Below are 26,273 nucleotides of genomic sequence, written 5' to 3' on the forward strand. Positions count from 1 at the left end.
TTCATGCCTAACATGGGGTTCGAACTCACTACCCTGAGATCAAGAGTCATGTGACCAAGACAACCAGGCACCCCAGCATCTAATTTTTTAACTTTTATAATTAAAAAAAATTTTTTTAAAGATTTTGTTTATTTATCGGAGAAAGATATGCACAAAGATACACACACAAGCAGGGGGAGCAGCAGGCAAAGGCAGAGGGAGAAGCGAGCTCCCGGCTGAACAAGGAGCCCCACAAGGGACCTGATGCCAAGACCCCGAGACCATGACCCAAGCCGAAGGCAGATGCCCAACAAGCTGAGCCACTCAGGAGTCCCTACAAATTGTTTTATTTATTTATTTATTATTATTTTTTTTAAAGATTTTATTTATTTATTTGACAGAGAGAGATCACAAGCAGACAGAGAGGCAGGCAGAGAGGGAGATAGAGGGAAGCAGGCTCCCTGCTCAGCAGAGAGCCCGATGCGGGACTCGATCCCAGGACCCCGAGATCATGACCCGAGCTGAAGGCAGCGGCTTAACCCACTGAGCCACCCAGGCGCCCCCTTACAAATTGTTTTAAAAATTTATTTTACTTTTTAAAGATTTTATTTACTTATTTATTTTTTTATTTGACAGAGAGATACAGCGAGAGAGGGAACACAAAGCAGGGGTAGTGAGAGAGGGAGATGCAGGCTTCCTGTTGAGCAGGGACCGGAATGAGGGGCTCTATCCCAGGAGTCTGGGATCATGTCCTGAGCCTGTAAGGGCCTGTTTAGCCAGAGTGGCTCCATCTCGGTTGAACAGCCATTTTGTTCTTTATGCAGTAAAACTTAAACTGACCCTGCTCCCCCTACGCCCCCAGGGGACTTACTTAAAAGAAAGTCTGGGAAACTAGTAAAATATGGTCAACCAGTCCCAGGTAACAGAGCCCAAATACAAGGGCGGGTCAGGCCAGGTGGAGACATCCAATCAGTGGGGCGTGCATACTGTCATCCTAGCTACCAAGGAGTGTGGGCCCTGCCTTTTGGGCGCTTTTTGGGAGCCTTTTGGGCACCAATTCTGACCAAGGTGATAGGCTAGTTCAAATAGCTAGTATGGGGTGAATTGTAATTCAATTGGCCACCCATGTGTGACCTAGCATGACTATGCAGCTTTCTATGTGTGTTGCAATCTCATTGGCCACCTGTGTGTGGCCAGGCTCAACCACATGGCCCTTGCTCTATAAAAATTAGTCTGTGAAGCTGGGAGGGGTCACCCTCTCTGTAAGAGGTGGCCCCGACCCGTTGGTTTGATTCTCGATGCTTGGCGTGAAATAAAGCTTTGCTTGACCTTCGCTTTGTATCAGTCTCGCTCCTTTGATCATGGACCCGTCAAGCCTAAGGCAGACGCTTAATGACTGAGCCACCAAGGCACCCCTAAGATTTTATTTTTAAGTTACCTCTACAGTCAACCTGTGTGTCAAACTTGCAACCTCGAGACCAAGAGTCTCACACTCTACCAAATGAGCCAGCCAAACGTCCCTTAACCTTTTGAAAACTAATATCAGACTTAAGGTTTGCAAAAATAGTCGTTTCTCCATATCCCTCACTCAGCTTTCCCTAATGTTAATATGTTACTTAATCATAGTACAATGATCAGAATCAAGAAATTAACACTGATGTACCACTATTAACTACAGACCATGTTCTAGTTTCACCATTTGCCCACTAATGCCCTCTTCTGTTCCAAGATCCCAGCCAGGATTCCGGGTAACATTTGGTTATATCTCTTATTCTCCTGCAGCCTAGAACAGTTCCTCAGCCTTTCCTTGTTTTTCATGACCTCGACCCTTTTAAAGAGTATTGGGCAAGGATCTATCAAATGTCTCTCAAGTTAGGTTTGTCTTAAGTTTTCTCATTGTTGGACTGATGTTCCAGATGTATTTTTGTAAGCTGCACCACATTCTTTTTGGAGTGGGGTGGAAGTCAAAATCCAAACAAACTGGGGGGCCTCGGTGGCTCAGTTGGTTAAACATCTGACTCCTGGTTTCAGCTCAGGTCATGATCTCAGGGTAGTGAGATCAAGCCTCGCTCAGTGGGGGGTCTATTTGAGATTCTCTATCTCTCTTCTCCCTCCCCCTTTAACCCTCTCTCTGCTCATGCATGCTCTCTCTCAAATAATAAAATAAAATACAAAGAAAGAAACAGAACAAATGAACGGGTTCTGGCCTGTCTGCAGCCTGAGACTCAGGGAGGTGATCTGATTCATGAAAATCACCCTGCCAGGTGATCTGAGACCTAAGACTTCTGAGGCCATGGCCAGGAACCAGTGTTCCAAGGTGCCATCCTGAGGCACTGAGCCTAAAGACAGGCAGACTGCAGGGAACAATCCTATCTGAAATAATAACAGGGAAAGGAACCTGGAACAGCTTAGGAAATCACTAGCACTCATCCTGTTCCCTTTGGGCCCAGAATTGAAGATCTTCGGATTTTCCCAGGATGTCCCTTGCAGTGTTAGAGAGGCAGGCAAACCTGAGTCAGAATTTCTGATCTGTGATCTTGGACAGCGTAGCTTCTCTGAGCTGCAGTTACCTCATCTGTAAAAATGGGCATTGATAATAGATGATGTATTTAAGAGCCCTTTTAAAAATAAGAATTGATGGGCACCTGAGTGGCTCAATGGGTCTTGATCTCAGGGTCCTGGGATCAAGCCCCACATTGGGGGCTTTGCTCAGCAGGGAGCCTGCTTCCCCCACCACCCCTGCCTGTCTCTCTGCCTACTTGTGATCTCTGTCTGTCAAATAAATAAATAAAAATCTTTAAAAAAATAATAAGGGGTGCCTGGGTGGCTCAGTGTGTTGGGCCTCTGCCTTGGGTTCAGGTCATGATTTCAGGGTCCTGGGATAGAGCCCCGTGTCCGGCTCTCTGCTCAGAGGGGAGCTTGCTTCCCCATCTCTGCCTGCTTCTCTGCCTACCTGTGATCACTCTCTCTGTGTGTCAAATAAATAAAATCTTTATTTTAAAAAAGTAAATAAATAAAAATTTAAAAATAAGAATTGATAATTATTGAGTGCCCTCTATGTCTAAAGTGCTGTGTCACCTTGCAAAGGTGTTTTATCATCTCTGGAGCTCCATTTTACCATCACTTAAAATGGGAGAATAGAAAATGGGGTTGCAAGTAGCAAAACCTCAAAGCACACATTTATTGCACTTTTACTGAGTGATCATTTCTGTACCCATGCATTCTCATTAAATTCTCATGGTTAAATAGGTTATTAAGCCCATGAGACAGTTGAGACACCTGAAGAGCCCAAAGCTGGCCAAACATAACAGAGAGACTGGATCCTAAACCCAGGTTTCTAGCTCCCAGCCCATGGTCTTCCAAGGATAGCATACTGCCGGTAGCAAGCATCCCTTTGTCCATAGCAGGTACTGAAAAATGGCCGTTGTCTGGCTTAAAATTTATAACTTGCCTAACTGGCATTTGATGCTGTTTCTGTGTTCCTTCCTGCGGTAGATACTTTTGAATCTCAGTATGTATTAACAGTATGTATTAGCTTCACAGAGCTGCTATAACAAAGTAACACAAACCAGGCAGCTTGGAACAATAGAAATGTATGGCAGCATCCCTCCAGCCTGTACATGGCCTTTCTTTGTGTCTGCATATCATCTTTCTTCTGTGGATGCCTGGCCCATGTTCAGATCTCCCTTCTTAATGTAGATACTGGTCATGTTGGATGAGGACCCTCCCTAAAAACCTCATTTTAACCTGATTACCTCTATAAAGACCTTATTTTTAAATAAGGTCACATTCTGAGGGCCTGGGAGTGGGACTTCAATATCTCTTATTTAGGGGGCATGAATGGGTAAACACTCTTATGTTTCTCCTTTACTGTCACTCTCCCTATGCTTCTGACACTAAATCTGGGGCTTTTCCACACCAGGACACCAGCTGGATGTCCCACAACTCAATTCAATTCAATTCAATTCAATTCTGACACTAACTAGAATTAACGCAGACCCTATTGGGTAAGGACACAGACCTATGAGACTACTCCTCCTTCAGACACCAATCCCAAGTCCTGGTTGTCATCTGTACTTCTAACTTATTGGCTATAATTTGGGGTTCTTGTGACCTCCTCCTTGGACTTGGTAATTTGCTAGAGGCTTGCAGAATTCAGGGGGGAATACTTGGGTTGTTTTCTTATATAATAAAGTATACAGATGAACAGCAAAATGAAGAAGTATATAGGGAAAAGTTAAGAAGGATCCAGGGAGCAAGAATTTCTGTTTCCATAGAGTTGGGGATATATGGATATGTTCACCAAGCTGGAGGCTCTCCTAACCCCTAATTTTGGAGTTTTTATGGCAGTTTCATCTTGTAGTCATGTTTGGTCATTAACTCAACCTCCAGCCCCTCTCCCCTTCCAGGAAGGAGGGGGCTGGGGCTCAAAGATTCAAGTTTCTAATGATAGCTTCATCTTTCTGACAACCCACCCCCATCCAGGATCCCATAAGGCATTGTCTCATTAGAACAAAAGATGTTGCTATCACCCAGAAAGTTCCAAGGGAACCAGGGTCAAAGACTAAATATTTGAACAAAAGGCGCTGGTAGCACTCACTCTTATAACTTAAGAAATAACAAGGGAGCTTTGTGCCAGGAACTGAGGATACAGATGAAACATATTTTCTATAATCTCACAGGACACAATTCAACCCTTAAGACTCCTCTTCCAAGAGCAGGCCCAAGGAACTGCATTTAGGCCAGTATAGCCGGGAGATCCAGGAAAGTCACATTTTCCAGGAAGGATGCCTTCTGTAAACTTCTCATGATTCAAAACTTCATATTCCAAGACCCGTTTTCCCACCCTGGGAATGAATGTAAAGTCGGTGATGGAATGTGCTCCCACAGTTCATTAATCTAGGACCGTCTTACTAAATATTTGTTTTTGATGCTGCTTTGTATCTTTGCAGCATTCTCTCTACCAGTGGGGACTCTTCTAAATCAACAGCAACACCTGTCGAGGAGGTGATTAAGTCTTCTTTTGTACTGTTTTTACATATCAAGTGTCTACTCCAAAGGTATTGATCTCGTTGTGTTTTTCAGCACTAGTATCTCTACTTTGTAAATGCTTGGATGATGTTGTTACAGCTTTTTCAAGTGGTTTGTAGGGGCACGTGGGTGGCTTAGACATGAAGTGTCTGCCTTTGGCTCAGGTCATGATCTCAGCGTCCTCGGATCGAGCTCCGCAACGGGCTCCCTGATCAATGGGAAGCCTGCTTCTCCCTCTCCCACACCCCTGCTTGTGTTCCCGACCCCAGGTCTCTCTCTGTCAGATGAATAAGTAAAAAACTTAAAAGAAAATAAAGTGGTTTGTAATGACCGTTATGGCAAAAATAACAGTTTAATGGGCACAAAAACAGTTGCTAGAGTCCAAGACTTGTTAACAACAGTGTGATTTGCTCCATAAGGGCGCAGAAGGTGGTTATTTGTTTCACCACCACACCCCCGCCCCCTGCCCCCGCTGAAGTGGCGCCTCCTTGTGGCAGCAGCATAAACAGTTTTTCATTCATTCTATCCCCCGTGGCTTTGATGTTGTTCAATATCTAAGGAGTAAAAATGTTTTCTTTTTCTGGCATTTGTGTGATTTCCAATTTACACATGGAGTGGCATTTTGTTAACATTTTTGTGGCACTGTGTCAGAGTCACATAATTCCTATCTGCATATGATGGCTAGAAATTGGCAGTGTGGCTCGTGCCCTCGATGAAACATAAAAGCTTTCTTATACCTGTCCTTCCTGTTTGGGGTCCCATAGGGATGCAGTTCTCAGAGAGCAGCTGGGCCTGAGCAAAGAAGCCCATCAATAAGGAAGAGGTGACACTGCCACAGCTGGGTAATTTGTCTCTTTGCTCTTCTGCAGCCCATTTGGTGATGATGTATTTGTCCCAGAGAATAGATGATGGCAGGTTTGTTCATATTTTACACTTATGAACCTGCCTGTTCCTCTCCGCCCGCCTCTGCCCATTTGTCTTTGTCCCTTGCTCCTCTCATTTTATTTCACAGATTGGGCAGCAGGCCTTGGCCATGAGTTATGAAGGTGGATTCTGTGAGGGCAGCTTTGGGAAAGGAGGGAGGAGAAGAGATGGGTCAGCTCTCTGCAGAGAGGGGAAGGATGGACAGGTCTGGGAGACAGAGATGTCACAGACTCGATGGTGGGCAAGAAGGGAGCTCAGAGAGGAAGAGGAGGGAGAGATCCTAGGACAGAAGACAATGATACTGGGGTGGCCTGCTCACAGAGGACGGTTTGGAATGCTAGGTCCAGTCTCAATAATTAAGTTGGGCCTAGTACAAAACCTAATCATGGTAGCCATCCTCCCAGGTCGCCCCCATGACTCTTGCATCTTGATATTTACACCCTTGTAAAACTCCCTCCCACACTGAGCAGGACTGACATGCATAACCAATATGACAGGCAGAAATGAAAAGTGTGATTTCCAAGGTCACAAGAGTCCTTGAAGGTTCCACTTAACTCTCTCTTGGACCACTTGGTTTAGGGGAAGCCTGCTGCTATGTAGTAAAGATACCCAAGCAGTGTCTAGAGAAGTCCATGGTCAACACAAGCACTCACTTGTCAGGTGTGTGAGCAGCCTACTTGGAAGCAGATCCCATAGCCCCAGTCAAGCCTTCAGATGACCACAGTGTAAGCTGACACACATACATATTTAACAAATACATATTGGTTTATTTATTTATTTAAATAACCCCTATACCCAAGGTGGGGCCCAAACTCACAAATCCAAGGCCAAGAGGCCATGCTCTTCCAGCTGAGCCAGCCAGCTGCACCAACAAGCTGACATCTTGTGGGCTGACACTGCACCTTTGTGGGAGATGCTAAGCCAGAACCACCAGCTCAGCTAACTACTCAATTCTGAATTATTTCTGACCCATTTGGAACCATGTGTGATAATAATTGTTTATTGTTTCAAACTGCTAGATTTTGGGGGTGATTTATTCCACAGTAATTAGAAATGGTCTAATTCCTTATTTGTAGAATTGTTGTCCAACATCTACCTGGTTTGCTGCCCAGAATGCCCAGTCTGTGGGTCAGGGACCCACTCCTATCAACTGCTCAGTTAACCAGCACTTCATGTCACTGAATGTCACAAAGAGAAACCCTGTGCACCACTCCTTCAAGCAAGGTAAATGGAGTTAGTTAAGCAAGGAAAAGATTCTGGGATGAAGTGGGCATGTGTTATGAAGAGAGGGATGGGTGCCTAGGTGGCTCAGTGGGTTAAGACCTCTGCCTTCGGCTCGGGTCATGATCTCAGGGTCCTGGGATTGAGCCCCACATTGGGCCCTCTGCTCAGCAGGGAGCCTGCTTCTGTCTCTCTCTCTCTCTCTGCCTGCCTCTCGGCCTACTTGTGATCTCTGTCTGTCAAATAAATAAAATCTTCAAAAAAAAAAAAAAGAGAGAGAGAGAGAGGGATAGGGCCACAATTGGGATGACCAAATCTCCTGGTTTTTCTGGGATAGAGGGGTTTCCTAAATGGAGGTCTTCCAGTGCAAAAACTGGGAAAGTCTAGGGTAAACTGGAATCAGTTGGTAATCCTAGCTGGGGTTGGGGTTGGGGTTGGGGTCTCGAAGATGTACTTCCAGTCAGCTCCCACACTGTGGTTCATAGGATGTGGGGAAGAAGATCTATCTCCCATCTCTCCTGGTCTGGGGTGGGAGATGCTCCTGGAACCACCTACTGTTATCTTCTTGCCTCACTTAAGTGGATGGAGATGGGGAAACCCTCTTGGAAATGTCAGACCAGTGTGAGGAGGCTACAGGTCAGCCCTCCTTCCTTCTTGCCAGCAGATGTGGCCAGAAACATCTGGAATTTGGTGAAGACTCACCCTAGACCAGGAGGGCCAGCCCCTTCCTGTCCACGGGTTCTGGCTTCCCATGGTTTCATTACCAAATGCCCTCTACCGCTTGGCCAATGTATTGCTCTGTAGTTTCCCTTGGCATAATTCAGTCACAGGTCACCAAGGCTGCCCCCTCCATCATTTGAGAGCTATTCTTTGTACTCGGTGATAAGCTGGCTCCACATAACCTCTACCCTTTGATTATATATGATTGTGCTAAACATTTCTAACCTGTTTCAGCCTGGCACCCTTTTCACATACTATGCTCACATTGCTCTCTCTGCCCAAGAGAGAGCCCTGCTCCCTTCTCCTGCAAACTCTCTCCACTTATCCTTTCAACCATAGGTTCAAAGTCAGGGAGGCCCTGACCCCTGGGAGGCCTGATGGGACTGGCATTTCTGCCTCTCCAGGTCTACCACACTCAGAGCCTAAGGGAAGGAAAAGTTCTACCACATGACGCAAGTGACATCCCATTTGCTTCACCTCCATCTACCCATCTGGGCTTTTCCTGAGTGACTGGGACTGGGGAGCTTCTGATCACACCAGCTTCCAGAAGGGGGAGTTTATTTCCTCTTGGTCCTTTGGATAAACCCAAAGAGCCAAGGGGCACAGCTATGTCCGAGTTCTTCTTTGTTTTTGTTTTCGTTTTGTTTTTTTAATTCTTTTTTATTTTTTTTAAAGATTTTATTTATTTGACAGAGAGAGAGAGAGAGAAAGCACGTGCACAAGCCAGGGGAGCAGCAGGCAGAGGCAGAGGGAGAAACAGGCTCTCTGCTGAGCAAGATGCCCGATGGGGACACCATCCCAGGATCCTGGGATCATGACCTGAGTCTATGGCAGACACTTAACCGACTGAGCCACGCAGGTGCCCCTTGTGCTCTTCTTTGGTAACACAGAGAGAAGGCCTCAGGCTCACAGCCTTCTGCCCTAGCTATAAGGCAGTGGTCGCAGTGCTGTGTCCACAACATAATTTCGATGGTTCTGCCTGTTTATGACAGGTTTTCCATTTATCATGAGATTACAGTTTCCTTTTTAAATAAATCACAGATATATGTTCTTTTAGAAAGCAGAGGGGAAAAAATCACAGTGCAAGCCTCACTTCCTTACAGAAGTCATTACTGACCCTCAAGTGTATATAGGATGATCTCCCTTTTCCTCTTCCCCACCCATTGTTAAGTCCTCACAGCCTCCCATATTTCTCCCTAGACTGCACTGTAACTGACAAAATACTTTTGTATATATTTTTCACTTATTTAGTAAATATTTAATGTATATCAGGCAGGAGAAGTGAGGGGAGAGCAGCCTAAGGCATCTGTCCTGAAGGGGCTCAAAGTCAGTGATTTTGTCTCCCTTACCAGATCTCGAGTCCCAAAAAGGCTGGGGGCTTGTTTGTCCTGTCCATCTTTAGTGTCTCAGAGCCTAACACAGAGCCAGGCTGACTCAGTATTTGCTGAAGGAGTAACAAAATTAATGCCTGCCCTCCACCCCCCTTGCCGAGTGTACGAGAAGGGGGCCACCGGTCAGCGGTCAGTGGGTGGATATTCTTTCAGGGGTATGTATGCAAGTATCCATGCATGCACCCAGGAACCTGGGCCCCTCGTGGGGTCTGCAAACTCCCTGCTCTTGCTGACATCTGTGACCTGGGGGATTGTGGACTGAGAAAGGATTAGTTTGGAAGGCAGGCAAAAGAGCCAGGACAAGGCCAGGAGAAGGCATGGGGCCCAAGATGCCCAGGTAGAGATGGTAAAACGGGATGAAGATAGAAAAGGAAATGAAGAAAGTACTAGTGGCCCAGAGCCTAGTCCAACTGTATTCAATTGTTAAGGGTTTGTTCCTTTTTTTTTTTTTTTTTTAGATTTTTTAATCTATTTATGAGAGACAGAGACAGAGGGAGAAGCAGGCTCCCTCCCGAGCAGGGAATCCAATGCAGGACTCGACCCCAGAACCCCGGTATGAGGACCTGGGCCAAAGGCAGGTGCTTAACCATCTGCGCCATCCAGGCGCCCAAGGGTTTGTTCCTTTGATAATGTGCTAAATACTGCCCGTGGATCCTTCCTCCCCAGAAAAACGCACAACTTCAGGGGACCTACTGACTGACCCTCTGCTACTAATCTTGAGTGCCCAATTAAGAACCTGCAGTATCAATGTTCGACGCTTCAATTTTACCGAGGTGAACATTGGGGCCCAGAGTGGATAAAGGTCTTTGTCAAGGTGACAGAGCAAGTCAGTACCAGAGCTGCAGGGACTCTGAGGACAGGAAACTGTCTTCTGCCCAGCCGTTGTGGAGTTGGGGGATGTCCCGCGGCAACGCCCACCTGACTGCTCGCGGATGGAGGCGGGCTAGCTGGGTGGGGCGGGGATTAATCACGCCCCGCCCCACCGCCGGGTTCGGGGGCGGGACCTTTCTCCAACCTGCGCCGCTCCAACATGGCTCCGCGGCTGTGCAGCATCTCTGCGGCGGCGCGGCGGCTGCTGGAGGGCCCGAGGCCCGGCGCCGGGGACTTTGCGGCTGCTGCGCGGTGAGAGCCGGGCGGAGGGTGGGGGAACGGCGCGCGCGCGAGGTGGGTGCAGGGGCGGGGGCCAGGGTCTGGGTTTGGGGGATGGGCAGGCTCGGGCTTGGAATCTATGGGTTAGAGGCGGGGGCAAGATATAGGCCTGGGGAGGAGCTCTCGGCAGGGAATGGGAAGGATGGGTAAGATAAGCGCAGGGTCTTTGTCCTAGTGGGTACTTGGCTCTGGGTACAGAATGAAAGATGGGGTGAATGGGAGGGGCATTTCCTGGGCCCTGGAGAGTAGGAACCGGGCAGAGGGCAGGAGTGGCTCCTTCTTTAGGCCTTTGGGATGATTGTGAAATAGCATACACTGGGGACTTCTAGGAGAGGCAGCTCCAGCTTCGGGAAGTTCTCGGAGGAAGAGATATGGGGAGCAGTGGGGAACCCCCAAAGGCCATGGTTGCACAGACCCTTTGTTTCCCAATCCTGAACAGTACAAATGGGGCAAAGGAGGCCTGGAAAGGGATGAGAGTTGCCCAAGGTCACTCCCTCTGGTGTCTCGAGGTGGCACTGGGTCTGGACATAGGTCTCCTAACAACCAGTGCTCTTTGCACCACAACTGGTGGCCTCCTGGGAGGAGGAGGCTGGCTTGACCATGCCCTCAGCCTGGGCTTTTGTTGGGACCGAGGCAGGGCTTGACCTCCCTCACCGGGCCTGGGTGGCCCCTCCCTCCTCTGTCTCCAGGACCCTGTACTTTCCCCATCTCCTCATCACCCTGTAGACACACTTGCCTATCTCCCCGAGTGGCGTGTCACATCACATTTCTGTTAATCCAGCCCCTAGCACGGGGTTCAAGACAGTATGCTCAAGAACATATTGCTAATGAAGTGAAGACACCTGTCTCCCCACCTGTGGAAAGGAAGCAGGGGGCTCTCCTGTCCAGCAGCCCAGCCAGGCATGAAGCTGCAGAGTTCTGTTAGGCCTTGCCATGGGATCTCAGAGCATTGTGCAGTGTGGCTCTTGGGCTGTTGGGAAAGAGGAGCCAGACCTGCACCCCTACTCTGACTGCCCAATAACTGGGGAGAACCTTCCTAGCATGAAAAAAGCCTGGAGTTTGTCTGGCATGGGCAAATTTAACTCCGCCTGTTAGTGTGGTGACCTTGGGCAAGTCATTTGGCCTCTTGAAGTATCAGCTTCCTCATTTGTAAAACAGGAGTGATAAAATGGTATGTATGTCATAGAGCTGTTGAGGGCTAAAAAGCCACATCACATATGTGAGGCTTCTAGCTCCTGGTGAGCATGCAACAGATGTTGCCCTTGTTCAGACAATTTCTGCATGAACCCCTTATGACAGCAGGGCTGAAACGGGCTTGGGGAGATCATCTTCTATGAGGCTTTTGTTTTCCAGATGAGAAAATTGAGGCTGGGGACAGGACCTCACTTCCCCAGGGTAAAAGAATCAGTAGGTGGTAGAGCCATTTGTGTGGCAAGTGTCCAGAAGCTGCAAAAGGAGCATGGGACATAGAGGCCACCTGAAACTCCTCACTTAATTCACTTGGATGAAGCGCTGAACGGCTGTAAACCTTGGTTTCCTTTTCTGTAAAGGGGGGATGATAATCCGGGCTGGGAGTTTCTGCAGGATTGCTGTGAAGGCACTTGCATTGATACTTACAAAGTCACTCAAAAACCATCTGAGTTACTTATGCCCTGATCTCAGTTTGGGTACCTGGGAACATCCCCTCCTGCTGACCTTTAGCTGGTCCCATATCTCCCTGGAGTCACTAGAGGGTCAAGCAGCAGACTTTCAGGCTCTGAGGTTTGGGGGTTGCTGGGATGGAGACAGAGTGTGGGCTCTGAAGTCAGATGGATGTGGATTGGAATCCTCTTGGCCATTAATTAACTATCTTTGAATAAGGCATGGAAAACCTCATTATTCTCAAAAACATACTGTGGGGGGGGTGCCTGGGTAGCTCAGTGGGTTAAAGCCTCTGCCTTCGGCTCAGGTCATGATCTCGGGGTCCTGGGATCGAGCCCTGCATGGGGCTCTCTGCTTGGCGGGGAGCCTGCTTCCTCCTCTCTCTCTGCCTGCCTCTCTGCCTACTTGTGATCTCTGTCAAATAAATAAATAAATCCTAAACAAACAAACAAATATACTGTGAGGATTAGTTCTTAGCACATAGTAATTGTTCAATAAATAGAGTTGCTACTCTTTTTTTTTTTTTAAAGATTTATTTATTTATTTATTTATTTGTCAGAGAGAGAGAGAGAGGGAGAGAGAGCAAGCACAGGCAGACAGAATGGCAGGCAGAGGCAGAGGAAGAAGCAGGCTCCCTGCCGAGCAAGGAGCCCGATGTGGGACTCGATCCTAGGATGCTGGGATCATGACCTGAGCCCAAGGCAGCTGCTTAACCAACTGAGCCACCCAGGCATCCCAGAGTTGCTACGCTTGCACCAGTAATCCTGTTGATAGAACTATAGTTATTTTATTTTTATTATTATTAAGTAAGCTCTATGCCCAGCATGGGACTTGAACTCGGGGCCCTGAGATCAAAAGTCCCATGCTCCACTGACTGAGCCAGCAGGGCACTCCAGAACTTCAGTTCTTTTAGTTCTCCTGGTGTGTCTTCTCAATATACACTTCTGCAGCAGTAAGCAGAAACATGGTCCCTTCCTGCAGTCAGCCATCTCTAAACAGAAGTGTATTTCAGATTGTGCCTAGAGCTGAGTTTCCTAGCATATAAATCTAGAGAACTTTCTGGAGCAATTTCATGTTGAAGGGGGCAGGGCATCAGTCTGTTGACCCCTGTCGAGAGTGCAAATGTGACATCTACTGAAAAGTTCTCATCCGGGACAAACATTTGTTGAGCAATTCCCATGCCAAAAGCACTGTGCTTTGTACCATGGCAGGGGCCTGGGGGAAGATATTAACTAGTGACTTCTGGTGTGCCTGGGGAGATTGGACAGATGAAAACGATGAAAAGGCTGATGGGGGAAATGTGAGGGGTGTTTTGTGGAAGGGGCTAAACTGGTCCATGTGGGGCAGCTCCTTCCCATAGATTGGGCAAAGCTGCGTGGTGTTTTTCTAGGCCTAATGAGATACCAGAATCTTTGGCATTCCTGAGATGACATGGAAAAAAAAAGAGGAAAGAAATTGGGGACTGCTCGAGATCAGTGATTCTTAAACTCTTGGTGGGCTTGTTAAAACCCAGATTGCTAGGCCCGCCCCCAGAGTTTCTGTTGCCATAGGTCTAGGATGGGGCCTGAGAATTCTTCAGGTGACACTAATGCTGTGGGTTTCAGAACCACCGGGATAGTGAATCCTGGCTCTGTGGAAAGCTTGCCAAAGTACACAAGAGCTGGAATTCCAAGTGGAGGCATCCAGCCTTCGTTTTGTTTTGTTTTTTAATTTTATTTATTTATTTGACACAGAGAGAGAGATCATAAGTAGGCAGAGAGGCAGGCAGAGAGAGAGGGGGAAGCAGGCTCCCCACCGAGCAGAGAGCCCGATGCAGGGCTCTATCCCAGGACCTCGAGACCATGACCGGAGCCCAAGTTAGAGGCTTAACCCTCTGAGCTACCCAGGCGCCCCCAGCCTTCGTTTTGTACACAATGGGGAGCCACAGAAGACTTTTGAGCCAAGCAGTAATAACGTTACCAAATTGTGCTTTACAAAGACGGGTGGGCAGATTAGGAAAAGTGGGGAAAGAGTAGGAGCTTGGGGATCTGTGAGAAGTTTGGTAGGAACCGAGATACTAGCTGCACTGCCATGTCAGGCCGTTTCTCTAGAGGACCTATCCTAATGCCCCTATTTTACAGAGAAGGAATATGAAGCTCAAAGAGACGAAGCTGTGCTGAGATTAGAACCTGGATTCATCCAGAATTTGTTCTCTTAAGCACTAATTCTGCTCCTGATGGTGGGTTGGGGGGGCGTAAGGGGTCTTGAGCCCTGCATCCACACTCTGAGCCACCCTTTCTCTACTTACTTACCTTCCAGCTTTTATTGTCTTTAAGCAGCTTTCTGTCTTAGCTTCCCCGCTTCCCCCGCCCCGCCGCCTTCATTTATTTCCCACATGCAGACTGAGCATGCGCCAGCTGTCCGGCACTGTTCAGGCACTGGGTTACATGGGGCAGACAAGATCCCTGTCCCTGTGGGGCTGCTTCTAATGGGCAGATGATAAACCAGGCACATAATCAAAGGGAAAAAACAAGGTATAATGTGTTAGAAGGAACTATGGAAAAATAGAGCACAGGGTGAGAGGGGTTGGGGAGTTCAAGGGAAGGAGGATGTTGTGATTTCACTGAGAAAGTGAAATTTGGATTCTTGAGAATGTGAGCCTATGGACACTGCCTTAGAGTTCAGACCCTGACCTGGGATCCTGGACAGGTCCCATCTTGGGTTTTACCTGGAGAAAAGATCTTTAGAGATAGGCTACTCCAGTTTGCTCATTTGACACAAGGGGAAAGAGGCCTGTAAGGCATGACAGATTAGGGAGTGGGGAGAAGAGATGGGAGCCCATCAGAGCTCTGGGATTCCCCTGCCATTCCCCCGGAGTGGAGAACATTCTAACCCCCCACTCTTTCTCCAGGGGCTGGCCTCCTGGCTGTTTATCTTGGTCAGTACTGATGTTAATAAATTACTCAAAGCCCAGTCCTGGAGCAAAGGTCTTGGCTGACAGTAAGTAGGAGCCACTGTTTTCCCTGCCACCACCCCTTCCAAGGGAAGCATCCCCCCCTACTTTCAAACCAAAGGTCAGATCTCTCTGCTGGTGGCTTTGTTGAAACACCTGGTTCTTCCCAGTATGTGCCTGATGCCCCCCGAGGTCAGTGCTCAAACCCAAGGTGGGGGCTGACTTAGGAGGAAAGAACTCTGGGTGGGTTCTTGCCTCAGCTCTGCCGCTGATTTACTATGTGACCTTGGGCAAGTTCCTTAAACCTCCAATTTTCAAGAGAAAATATCAAAAATGGCAATACTAATAGTTATCAACACTGTGTCAACACTACATAGACAGAGCATGTCTGAAAAGCTCATCACGGATCCCTGACAGAGGATGTCCTCAGCTGAAGTACCGAGAGCAAAGCTCCCTTACTCTGGTAGCCAGATTTCACAGAACCACACTGATGATCAGAAGATAATCATCTTTTTGGTTTTTGTTCGTGAAACAAATACATGCACAGTGACAGAACACCTATGAATTCAGAAGCACTTAAAGTGGTTTTTTTTTTTTTTTTTTTAGCTTTACAAAAAACTATAGTGAATAAATAAAAATTTAACCATCTCCCTCTCCCCTTTCCAAAGTAAGCAATATTAGGTTTGGGACAAATCTTCACTCATTTTTCTCCATGTTCATACAACTGTTTTACTACTTTAAGATACTTTTTTAAATTTCATCAGTCTCAGTGGCTGCTCCATATTTTGGGGAAAAAAATAATACTTTGATTTGCAAGACAATTCTTTTTATTTTAGTCATAGAAAAGGATTGAAAAAGGAGAGGACTTGTGGGCCCTTAAGGCTCCCACTGCCAGGCTCCCTGGCTGGAAATCATCTAGCAGGAGACTGGTCTTCAGGCCTAAATACAAATTGTATCACTGCTGCTAAGCAAGAAGATTTATAGCCTCTGGCAGTCTAAAAATAAGCCCTGCCCCTGCTGGGCAAGAATTTTTTTTCTTTTGTTTTCTTTTCTTTCTCTTCTTTCTCTCTCTCTTTCCCTTCCTTCCTCCGCCCCTTCCCTCCCTCCCTCCCTCTCTCCCTCTCTTTCTTTCAAAGCACCTTAGCCAGGTTCACAGGGTAGACATTTGTCAATTAAGTGTGGCCTGGATGAATGAATGAATCTTGCCGTGGAATGCCTTTTTACCCCCTCTATCTGCTGTTATCTGCCAAATCAGCCCTGGAGATTCAGAGACTGGTCAGATCACCTCCTCTGGAGAGTTTGCCTAGATTGCCAAAGGCTTGCTGACCTAGGCTCTCCCAGATCCCTCTGGCTACAATTGAGTTTCAAAGCCTGCTTCTTGCAGTGGACTGTGACTTCCTCAAGGACAAAGCTTATTTTTCTTTGGCTTTCCATTTGTGGAGGCTGGGAAAGGGTCACAGGCCAAGTGGAGTGTGAGCCCTGGAGAGGACAGTGAGTATAGGCTTCTGCCAGAGGGAACAGAAATTACAAATAAAGCACTGAGAAAGAGAGTCTGGTATGTTCGGGGAGGAGCAGATCTGGATAGTAGAGTACACAGGTTGGGCGGAGGGGACAGCAAGGAAGGCTGGTAAGATCAGATGGGCTTTTAGGGATTTTGAAAATCAGGCAAGGTGGGTTTGGGGTTGAGCCTCTTGGCAGAGGGCTGCAAATATGTGCCCCAAGTGGAGCAGATGTGGCAGATAAATGGAGGCACATGGGAGACTGGAGAGAGGTGGGAGGTAGGGCTGCTTTTTCCGGCCTCCTGAGGCCCTTGCAAAGCTTTAAGAAGCAAACTGAACAACCATGATTTTGAAAAGGGACCACTCTGCTCAGCTGGCCCCAGTGATGTTTTTGTTTTGTTTTGTTTTTTAAAGTTTTTTTTAAAAAGATTTTTATTTATTTATTTGACAGACAGAGATTACAAGTAGGCAGAGAGGCAGGCAGAAAGAGAGGAGGAAGCAGGCTCCCCGTCGAGCAGAGAGCCTGATGTGGGGCTCGATCCCAGGACCCTGGGACCATGACCCAAGCCGAAGGCAAAGGCTTTAACCCACTGAGCCACCCAGGCACCCCTGTTTTTTAAAGATTTTATTTTATTTATTTGACAGAGAGAAAGACAGCAAGAGAGGGAACACAGCAGGGGGAGCAGGAGAGGAAGAAGCAGACTCCCCACTGAGCAGGGATGGGATCAGGGGGACCTGAGCCAAAGGCAGCCTCTTAACAGGCGCCCTCCAAATGATGTTTTATACCCTGGAGCCGCCACTGGATTCCATGACTCCATTCCTAGAGATGTGGGTCATCCGGCTATTTGAGGGATGGGGAGCAGGATATCTGAGCAGGTGGAAGAGCCAGGGCTATCCCCACCTCTTTTTGTCCTCTGCCCTGCAGCTTCTATTCCAAGGACAATGAAAGTAGCTGGTTCCGCTCCCTCTTTGTGCACAAGGTGGATCCCCGGAAGGATGCCCACTCCACCCTGCTATCCAAGAAGGAGACCAGCAACCTCTACAAGATCCAGTGTGAGTGGCTGCTGAGGCAGTCCGCCCTCCCAGAACCTCTGGGGGGCATGTGAGGCTTCCGCTGGGACACGAGAAGGGCTGAGCTCTCCTGGGAGTCCTGGCCCTTGGGGGACAACCTCCCATCGCACCTCCCCACAGGAACACAGGCCCCTTGCTTCACCTCCCACTCTCTTTCCTCTGTTGCAGTTCACAATGTGAAGCCTGAGTGTCTGGATGCCTACAACAGCCTGACGTGAGCACCCTCCTCCGTCTGCTGGTCCCACCCCCTGCTTGGGCGTGAGCCTCCATCCCAGCCCCGTTCTCCTTGCAAAAATCTAGGAGACATAGATTTCAGAGGCAAAAGTCCTAAGGATGAATTGTCCAGTCTCTGCATCTTAGAGATGGGGAGACTGAGGCCCAGCCCTGAGGGCCTGAGTTGGAACCCTTATCTCAGGGGCCCTAGTGGCTGGTGCGAGCCCTTCCCACCTTCTCTGTCACCCTCCCCCCACCCCAGGGAGGCTGTGCTGCCCAAGCTGCACCTGGATGAGGACTATCCCTGCTCGCTCGTGGGCAACTGGAACACATGGTACGGGGAGCAGGACCAGGCAGGTGAGATGCCCACCTTCCCAATGCCATTGCCACCCAGCCCAGGTCTCTGGCACCCCTCATGCCTGGCCACCCTCCTCTCCCTCTCCACAGCGCCCTCCAGAGGAATCTTTCTTTTTTTTCTTTTTTAAAAAGATTTTATTTATTTATTGACAGAGAGAGACACAGTGAGAGAGGGAACACAAGGAGGGGCAGTGGGAGAGGGAGAAGCAGGCTTTCCGCTGAGCAGGGAGCCCAATGTGGGGCTCGATCCCAGAACCCTAGGATCATGACCTGAGCCGAAGGCAGACACTTAACAACTGAGCCACCCAGGCACCCCCAGAGGAATCTTTCTAAATGCAGTCCTCATCAGCTCACTCCACTGCTCTTTCTTCTCAAGGGCCTAGGATGCCCTGCCTGTAACTGTTCCCTGTTGGTCCTCAGTATGAGGTTTATCCCTTTTCCACCGACCAGCCATTCATGGTCTTGGTAGACTTCCATCCATACAGTATTTTTGCTGTTTCCCTTGGGAAAGAGGTCTTTAAGCTCTAGGGTCAGACCATATTGCAGGTAGGAAAATCAAGGCACAGATGGAATCAGAAGGTAGGTAAGGGACAGGCCAGGGATGGGAAGGAAGAGAAGTCTGGGCTTCCAAACTGCTGGTGAGCCAGCTGCCCTCAACTCTAGCCTGCCTGACTCACCCTTTGGAGACCTTCCTCCCTCAGCCCCAGCCAGGCTCCCAGGGATGGCAAGATTGTTTCCTTTCTTCTCTTCCCCCTTGGTTATTGGAAGGAATAGTAGTTTATGGGACTGCCATAGCAAAGTTCCAACTGCTGGGTGGCTTAAAACAACAGAAATCAATTCTCTCAAGTTCTGGAGCCCAGGAGTCTGAAATCTAGGTGTTGGCAGGGCTTTGTTCTCTCCAAAGGCTCTAGGGGAGAATCTTTTCTTGCCTTTTCCAGCTTCTGGCAGTTACTGGAAATGTTTGGCTTTCCTGGGCTTGTCGAGGCATCCCTCCCATCTCTGACTGTTGTCACAGAGCGTTCTCCCTGTGTGCCTCTGTCTTTACATGGTGTCCTGGTGTCTGTGTCCAAATCACTGTCTTCATATGAGGACACCAGTCACTGAATTTCGGGCCCACCCAGTAGGATGGCATCTTAGCATGATTGCATCCATGAAGACTCTGTTTCCTATTCTGAGGTTCTGGGTAGGCATGAACTTCGGGCGAAGGGGCACCATTTGACCTAGCAGCACAGAGAATTCAAGCAACACAAAGAATTTTCAGTGAAAAACAGGCCTCCCTCCTTCCCATGAGCCCCCAGGCCTCAGTTGTCTTCCCCAGAGGCATCTCCTGTTACAGTCTTTTGGGTCTCCATTGAGAGATGGTGCATAGCTTAGCATCACTGATTATGTCCCCTTACCCCTAGACAGATGTGCTAGCGCACTGTGCGTCCTTTTGTGGTCCTTGTTTTGTTTTGAATTCACTGTTCTAGAATGTTCCATCTTAGCCTATCAGATCTACTGCCCCCCCCTTTTTAAGATTTTATTTATTTGACAGAGAGAGAGATCACAAGTAGGTGGAGAGGCAGGCAGAGAGAGAGGAGGAAGTAGGCTCCCTGCTGAGCAGAGAGCCTGATGCGGGGCTTGATCCTAGGACCTTGAGATCATGACCTGAGCCGAAGGCAGAGGCTTTAACCCACTGAGCCACCCAGGTGCCCCTCTACTCACCGTTTATCCAACCTATCCATCCTAAGACTCGTTCAGGTTCATGTGTGCTCTTGTACTTTGGGTACAAGGACACATCTGATCCTCTTGTGCTATTTAAGGAAGGTTGGGTGGAAATGTTATTCCCATTTTTAAGATGAGGACGTCGAGCCTGGAGGGGGTCAAAGGCCATCTGTCAGACCTGGAGCTCAAACTCAGGCCTCCTGGGTTTGTGTCTGGGGTTATCCCCTGCCGAGCGCCATCCCTCACCAGGGCAAAGGGAACTCAAGAGAGTCCTGGGGCTAAGGAGACCTAGCTGGAGACTGCCGCATTTCATATGCCCTTAGCTGGCCTTGGGGTATGCAGGGCAGAGTCCCGGCAGCCCTCTGACCTGTACCTCCTGTTTTTTCCCCCACATAACAGTACACCTGTGGCGATTCTCAGGCGGCTACCCAGCCCTCATGGACTGCATGAACAAGCTCAAAAGCAACAAGGTATGTTGGCCTCTGCTCCACAAACCTCTCTGAACACTGGCTCTGGCTCAGCCCTGTGCTGGGGGCTGCCAGCACTACCCCATAGGGACAGCCGCTTGGGAGGGGGTGCTCTTCATGGTCATCACGGCCAGACTGCCGTGCCCACAGGAGTACCTGGAGTTCCGAAAGGAGCGGAGCCAGATGCTGCTGTCCAGGAGAAACCAGATGCTCCTTGAGTTCAGCTTCTGGAACGAGCCACAGCCCAGAGCAGGCCCCAACATCTATGAGCTGAGGACATACAAGCTCAAGGTGCCTCCCCCCACCAGATCCCTGCCTGCCTCCCGCTTTCCCTGCTGTGGTAGCCTGACCTGGGGAGAGGTGGGTCCTGTGCCCCAGCACCTAGACTGGGGCTTCTGGCCTCTCCCTCCCTATGCACTCACACTTATGTGCACACATGCACACCCAGGTGTGAGCCAGGGCCCCTGAATGAGGGCAAGTGGCCCCTGGGGCTGGGGAGACAGGACAGTTTGCCATCTCCACCTAGCTTGACATTTGGAATCTGAGATGGGGGCTCATTTCCATTCTTTGCTCTGGTTCTCTTTCAGCCAGGAACCATGATTGAGTGGGGGAACAACTGGTGAGTGGGAGTGCCAGGGGTTGGGGGACCTTGCCTACCTGCCCTGCCCAGTTCCCTGGCATGCCGCCTTTCCCAGGGCCACATGTCAGGGAGCCTGGCATCCTTTGCCCCTCATGGATCCAGAAGAAGGATCCAGCCAGGAAGTGAGGACCTCCTAGAGGATTGTGAGGCCTCCCCTAGTGGCAGAATATCCAGCCCCTGGTTGTACCTTTGTCACCCCCTTCCCTGATCATCTCTGAGAGCTGAGGGTCCTAACTCTGGCTCCTCCTTTGGGGAGGAGTGTGGCTGAGAAATCAGCCTAGGGACACCTCAGAGGGCCTTTTGCACTGGCCCCAGCCTCTGTTTGACACTCTTCTTGCCATCCCTAGGGCTCGGGCCATCAAGTACCGGCAAGAGAACCAGGAGGCGGTGGGCGGCTTCTTCTCGCAAATAGGAGAGCTCTACGTTGTGCATCATCTCTGGGGTAGGCTAAGGACCCTTCAGGGGCCCTCTGCTAGCCCATTTCCCCACTGTCACTGTGTATAGACAATGCAAATACATTAGTGCCCTTCTGGAGTTTGTGTTCTAGTAGGGAGAGATACCACCTCAGGCATAAACTAACACAGAAACATAATTTCCAATTACTACAGATAATAAAAAGACGGGGAAAAATGATAAAGAAATACATGGGGATGGTTTGGATAGACAAAGACAGCCTCTCTGAGGAGGTAAAATGTTAACTAAGCTAAAGGATGAGAAGGAGCCAGCTTGTGAGTTGCCAGGAAAGGGCATTCTAAGTAGAGGGGACATGTGCAAAGGCCCTGAGGTGGGGAAAAGGCCTTTGAAGAGTACAGAGGAGGCCAGTGTGGAGAGAGTGAAGAGCGTGAGGATACAGGGACATACCAGATCAGGCTGGGCCTTGCAGGCTGTGGGGATGCGTTGGGATTTATCCTAAGTGCAACAGGAGACTGATGTAGCATTTTAAGCAGCATGACATGACCTGATTTGTCAAGCAGGATTCCTCTGCTTGCCATGTGCTTTGCCAAGAATGCTTTGTAGGGAGCAAGAGAGGAAGTGGGGCATCAGGAGATGGTTAAACTTTTTCAGGCAGATGAGTTTGGGAGGATGGTGGCCTGGCCTAATGTTGTGGCAGTGAGGATGCTGAAAAGGCCACAGATAGATTCATTAGTCTGGAGGTGGAACCAGTGGGCCTTGTGGATGAGTTGTCTATGTGGGGCGAGGCAGGGAGAAAACTCTAGATTCTTTTTTTTTTTTTTTTTTAATTTATTTGACAGAGAGAGAGATCACAAGTAGGCAGAGAGAGGAGAAGGCAGGCTCCCTGCTGAGGAGAGAACCCAATGCAGGGCTTGATCCCAGGACCCTGAACTGAGATCATGACCTGAGCCAAAGGCAGATGCTTAGCCATCGGAGCCACCCAGGTGCCCCAGAACTCCAGATTCTTGCTTGAGCAGCTGTGTGTCTTTTACTGAGACCCTAGGTGGAGCAGGTTGAAGGGGTCAAGAGTGTAATTTTGGCCCTCAGAAATGTTGCATTTGAGATGCTGACACATCCAAGTGGAGACTTCAAGTGGGCACTGGATACATGGGTACGGAGCAGAAGAAGAGTTCTGGGCTGGAAATAGAAAGTTGGGAGTTGTCAACAAATGTACTGATGGAATGAGATTGTCAAAGCAGACAGTGTTGGCTAACAGTTCGAGACTGGGAAGAGACAGAGGGACAGGGTTTGGGGGTAATGATAGGAGGGCCCTGTGCTAGGTATAAGATCAGATCCTCTATTTCCCCGGAATGAGCCAATGCGTTTCCCACAGCCTATAAAGACCTGCAGTCTCGGGAAGAGACTCGAAATGCTGCCTGGAGGAAGAGGGGCTGGGACGAAAATGTCTACTACACAGGTGAGTGCTTCCTCTGAGGGGTCAGCCTAGCCCTTGGAGGTCATCTGCCCAGAGCCTAATCTGAGGATAGAATCCCCTCTGCAAGGGGATCAAGCCTCACTTGATTACCTCCAGTGACGGGGAACTTACTCTGAAGACAATGAGTGGGTTTCTATCTGGTGGCACGCTCCACATGATCTAGGCAGTGGGTCTAGGAAGGTGCTCGCAGTGATGAAAACACAGGTAGCCCCCAGGCACTGTGACCTCAAGCGTGGTTCTTCACCATACCAAGGCTGTTTCTTCATCTGTAAGATGGTGACAGTGGTAGCGCCTCCCTCAGAGAGCTGAAGGGAAGATTCTAGGAGCTAAGTTAGGAAAAGTGCTTCACCCGGACCGGCACAGAGGAAGTACACAGCGCATTTTTTTGAGAAGATTTTTGTTGTCTTGTGTTTGCCACCTTGCTGGGAACCCTGAGAACCGCTTGGAGTCAGCGGGTGTTGACTGCAGTGGGTGGGTGGCTAGAGGACACAGAATGAACAGAAGCTCCTTGAGGAGCTTACAGTTAAGTGTCCGCACTTACCAGCTGGTGTGGGGGAGAATGCTTCCTGAAAGAGTTATGGGAGCCTCACTCTTGAAAGCGTGATGTTGAACGATCGTATCAGGATCTCCTGGAAGCTTGTTAGAAATGCCGACTCTCAACTCCCACCCCATTTGCTGAATCAGAATCTGCACTTTAACAAGAGCTATGGGTAATTTGTATGTGTGGTAATGTTTGAATAGCTCTGAGCAAGAGTAAAGAGTCTGACCTCCTGTGGGCTGTAGCCTCCTCATATGTAAAATGAAGAATTTGAACTAAATCAGTATTTTTCAAATGTTAGCCCCTTGAAGGACACCCTCATAGCTTTTGTCCTACCGGTATACTAGGGCTATAATTATTTTCTTGATATTTTTCTTTAAATTCTCGTACTTTCTTCTCTACCTAGCTTTGTCCTAAGCAATATTATCTGTGAAATCACTTTTTGCTATGCTACTTATTCTTTCATCATAGAAACATAAATATATAATAATGAATATTTAAAAATGTTGTATCTCAGCGACACACAAAGTCCCCTCTTATTCCACAGTTGGCTGCTCTCCATTCTAGGAAGGCAGAGGGGCTTTCCCCACCTTAGCATCCTAGGCCTACTCCTTCAATGTCCACTTTTGGGATTCGCTTGCTGCTGCACCCTCTGTGACCTCTGCCTCTCTTTCCACAGTCCCACTGGTGCGACACATGGAGTCTCGGATCATGATCCCATTGAAGATCTCGCCTCTCCAGTGATGCTGCCTCTGCCTCCTTCCCCTTCTCCCTCAGGACAGCCATGGACAGCAGAGCTCCCAGTCCTGCTGTCTTGGTTTTCTCTTGGATTTGGGAGGACTCTGGGGGTTTTTCCTCAGCTCAGACAAGGGGAAGCTAAAGGATGACAGGGTTCTGAGGACTTGCAGCTCTGCCCAGACCCTTCCCACCTTCCCTGTTCACCCTTTCCCCTGTGCTGGAAGCAGTGTTTAGTTTCTCTGAATGAAGAACAGCAACCTTTTATGTCTTCCTACATTCCCCCCTAAGATTCCTCATCTCAAAGCCACCAGTCCCCATTTATCACCATGGAAGCCCTCTGTTTAGCTTTAGTTGTGTAAAAGGTAGGATGTTGAGTGGTTAGGGAGGAGATGGGAAGGGAGGTCAGGTCAGGCCTGACTCTGGAATTCCCTGGTCTCCACTGGACCACTCACTTGCTGAGTAGTCTGAGCCAAGGCCCTCCCGTCAGGGAAAAGCCTAAAACTGCCTCAAAAAGAAAAGGAGAAAACTGTCAAGGTAGCACAGCTGGGGTGAGGTCCTACATATTCCACTCAGACTGGGAAAAGGGATGGGACCTGGAAAGGATCTGGGTCACGGAATGGGACATGAACTAGAAGGTAGAATTTAGAAGTTGATTTGAACTGCAGAATTTGGAATCTGGAATCAGGAATACAGAACAGAGGTTATAGAAGACCACCTGGGGAGGGGTTCCTAATACAAGACAGTTGGAAAGGCTCATCTGTTTCTCCCTATGTGAGACTGAGAGCTTGACTGTTTCAGCCCTTTTGTGTAGGGAGAATCTCTTGCACTTTCTTTTTCATTCCTGCAGGCAAAATATAAGGCCAGGGCCTGTATTCCCCTCACCCAGCATTCTTTTTCTCTCTTCATATTCTATCAGCTGAACCCCCATTCTACTGTGCCACTGGGTATCTGGAGTGGGATAGTGACTTTGGGAGGCTCCTCGGTGATCCTTACACCTCATGAACCTCTAGGTTGCTTGATTCTGTCTCCCTTTCAGGAAAACTTGTGCTGGAGTCACCGATGGAACCAATTAAATATTTACTATAAACTATGATGGTTTTTCTTCATCTGCAAGGAACTTAGGTGCTAGAAGCAGAGCCAGTTTCCTAGTTCCACCTGGCAGATTTACCTCCCCTGCCCTGTGTTGTGTTCCCTGAGCCACAATCATGGAGGGCCTCCCCCTAAGGCAGAAGGCATTCTGGACATCAGTGTTTCTACCTCCAGATAAGCAGAATTTACATCAAAAGTCCTGAACTCTGTAGAATTCGTGCCAGGGGTAGAAAACACTTGAGGCTGTCAAATGCTGCATTAGAATTGTGACTACCCTAGGCAAATGGGGAAAACACTGATGCATCCGTGGGAAAAAAACAAGTGTAATTGAATACCTTCCCTGACTTGCTACCCTCAGTAGTGTGGGATGTCTGGATGAATATGACAGTGGTTAAATATACAGATTATAAAGGCAAATCCACAGGGTTTCGAGTCTTGGCACTACTACGCCCTCGTGTTATCTTGGGCATACGACACTCATTCAACTAATAGTAGGCAGAGCGCCTACTAGCTGCTGGACGTTGCTTTAGGCGCTGAGAAAGGAGTAAACAAGGCAAAGAATCGGTCCCTGAAGCCTCAGTTGCCTGGTTTTAGAGGGCAGCGCGAGGATGCTGGCCGCTGATTCCCGCCCTGAAAACCTCAGATCTGCGACAGCCGGTCGCAGCATTCACCAAGCGCCAGCGGCGGTCCCGGACCTTTGTGCTCGCTTCCGGCCTCCGCGCCTCGCTTCCGGCCAGCCGCTCTTTCCTTCCGCTTCTCTATGGTGTGCGGGAAGACGTCTCTCAGCCGCCGGAAGTGGCTGTCTTGCGGCGGCGGGTTCGGGGCATGGATCGGTGAGGAGGGTGCTGCGCAGCGTGCTGGTCGGAGGAGCGGTGCTGGGCCCTCCGGGACTGAGGTGCAGACCTCCCGGAGGGCGTCTCCGGGCTGGGGACCGACCCGAGTTCTCCGTGCTCATTCTCCGGGGTTTCCAGCCGCTGAGCGCGGCGCGCTCAGTCTCTTCAGGTGAAAATACTCGCTGCTGCAGCAGCGTCGGGCCCCACAGGGTAGCCTTTAGGTGACGATGTCGATGTCGAAGGTGGTG

At 49.0% G+C, this 26,273-nt stretch overlaps 2 protein-coding genes across 3 annotated transcripts in view; both read left to right on the top strand.

Annotated features, from left to right (window-relative positions):
* Window positions 1-10,272: 10,272 nt before the first annotated feature.
* On the top strand, window positions 10,273-25,193 carry NIPSNAP1 (nipsnap homolog 1). The gene is made up of 10 exons (XM_044243963.1): window positions 10,273-10,388; window positions 17,413-17,540; window positions 17,727-17,772; window positions 18,034-18,128; window positions 20,232-20,302; window positions 20,450-20,590; window positions 20,887-20,918; window positions 21,287-21,381; window positions 22,726-22,809; window positions 24,045-25,193. The coding sequence occupies exons 1-10, from the start codon at window positions 10,297-10,299 to the stop codon at window positions 24,107-24,109; spliced, it is 849 nt and encodes a 282-aa protein (XP_044099898.1). The 5' UTR covers window positions 10,273-10,296; the 3' UTR covers window positions 24,110-25,193.
* Window positions 25,194-25,986: 793 nt separating this feature from the next.
* Window positions 25,987-26,273, top strand: part of THOC5 (THO complex 5) — a 35,302-nt gene continuing 35,015 nt past the window's right edge. For both annotated transcript variants that reach the window (XM_044243964.1, XM_044243965.1), the window contains exon 1: window positions 25,987-26,194. The gene's annotated coding sequence lies outside the window, so the exon portion shown is untranslated. The remainder of the gene's footprint in view (window positions 26,195-26,273) is intronic.

The sequence above is a fragment of the Neovison vison genome, chromosome 3 (genome assembly GCF_020171115.1).
Source record: "Neovison vison isolate M4711 chromosome 3, ASM_NN_V1, whole genome shotgun sequence".
NCBI classification, from domain to species: domain Eukaryota; kingdom Metazoa; phylum Chordata; class Mammalia; order Carnivora; family Mustelidae; genus Neogale; species Neogale vison.

Coding starts and splice junctions, on each gene's coding strand:
- NIPSNAP1 (XM_044243963.1), top strand. CDS start 10,297: ATGGCTCCGCGGCTGTGCAGCATCTCTGCGGCGGCGCGGCGGCTGCTG. Junction 17,541..17,726: donor CAACCTCTACAAGATCCAGT/GTGAGTGGCTGC, acceptor CCTCTGTTGCAG/TTCACAATGTGAAGCCTGAG. Junction 21,382..22,725: donor CGTTGTGCATCATCTCTGGG/GTAGGCTAAGGA, acceptor CGTTTCCCACAG/CCTATAAAGACCTGCAGTCT.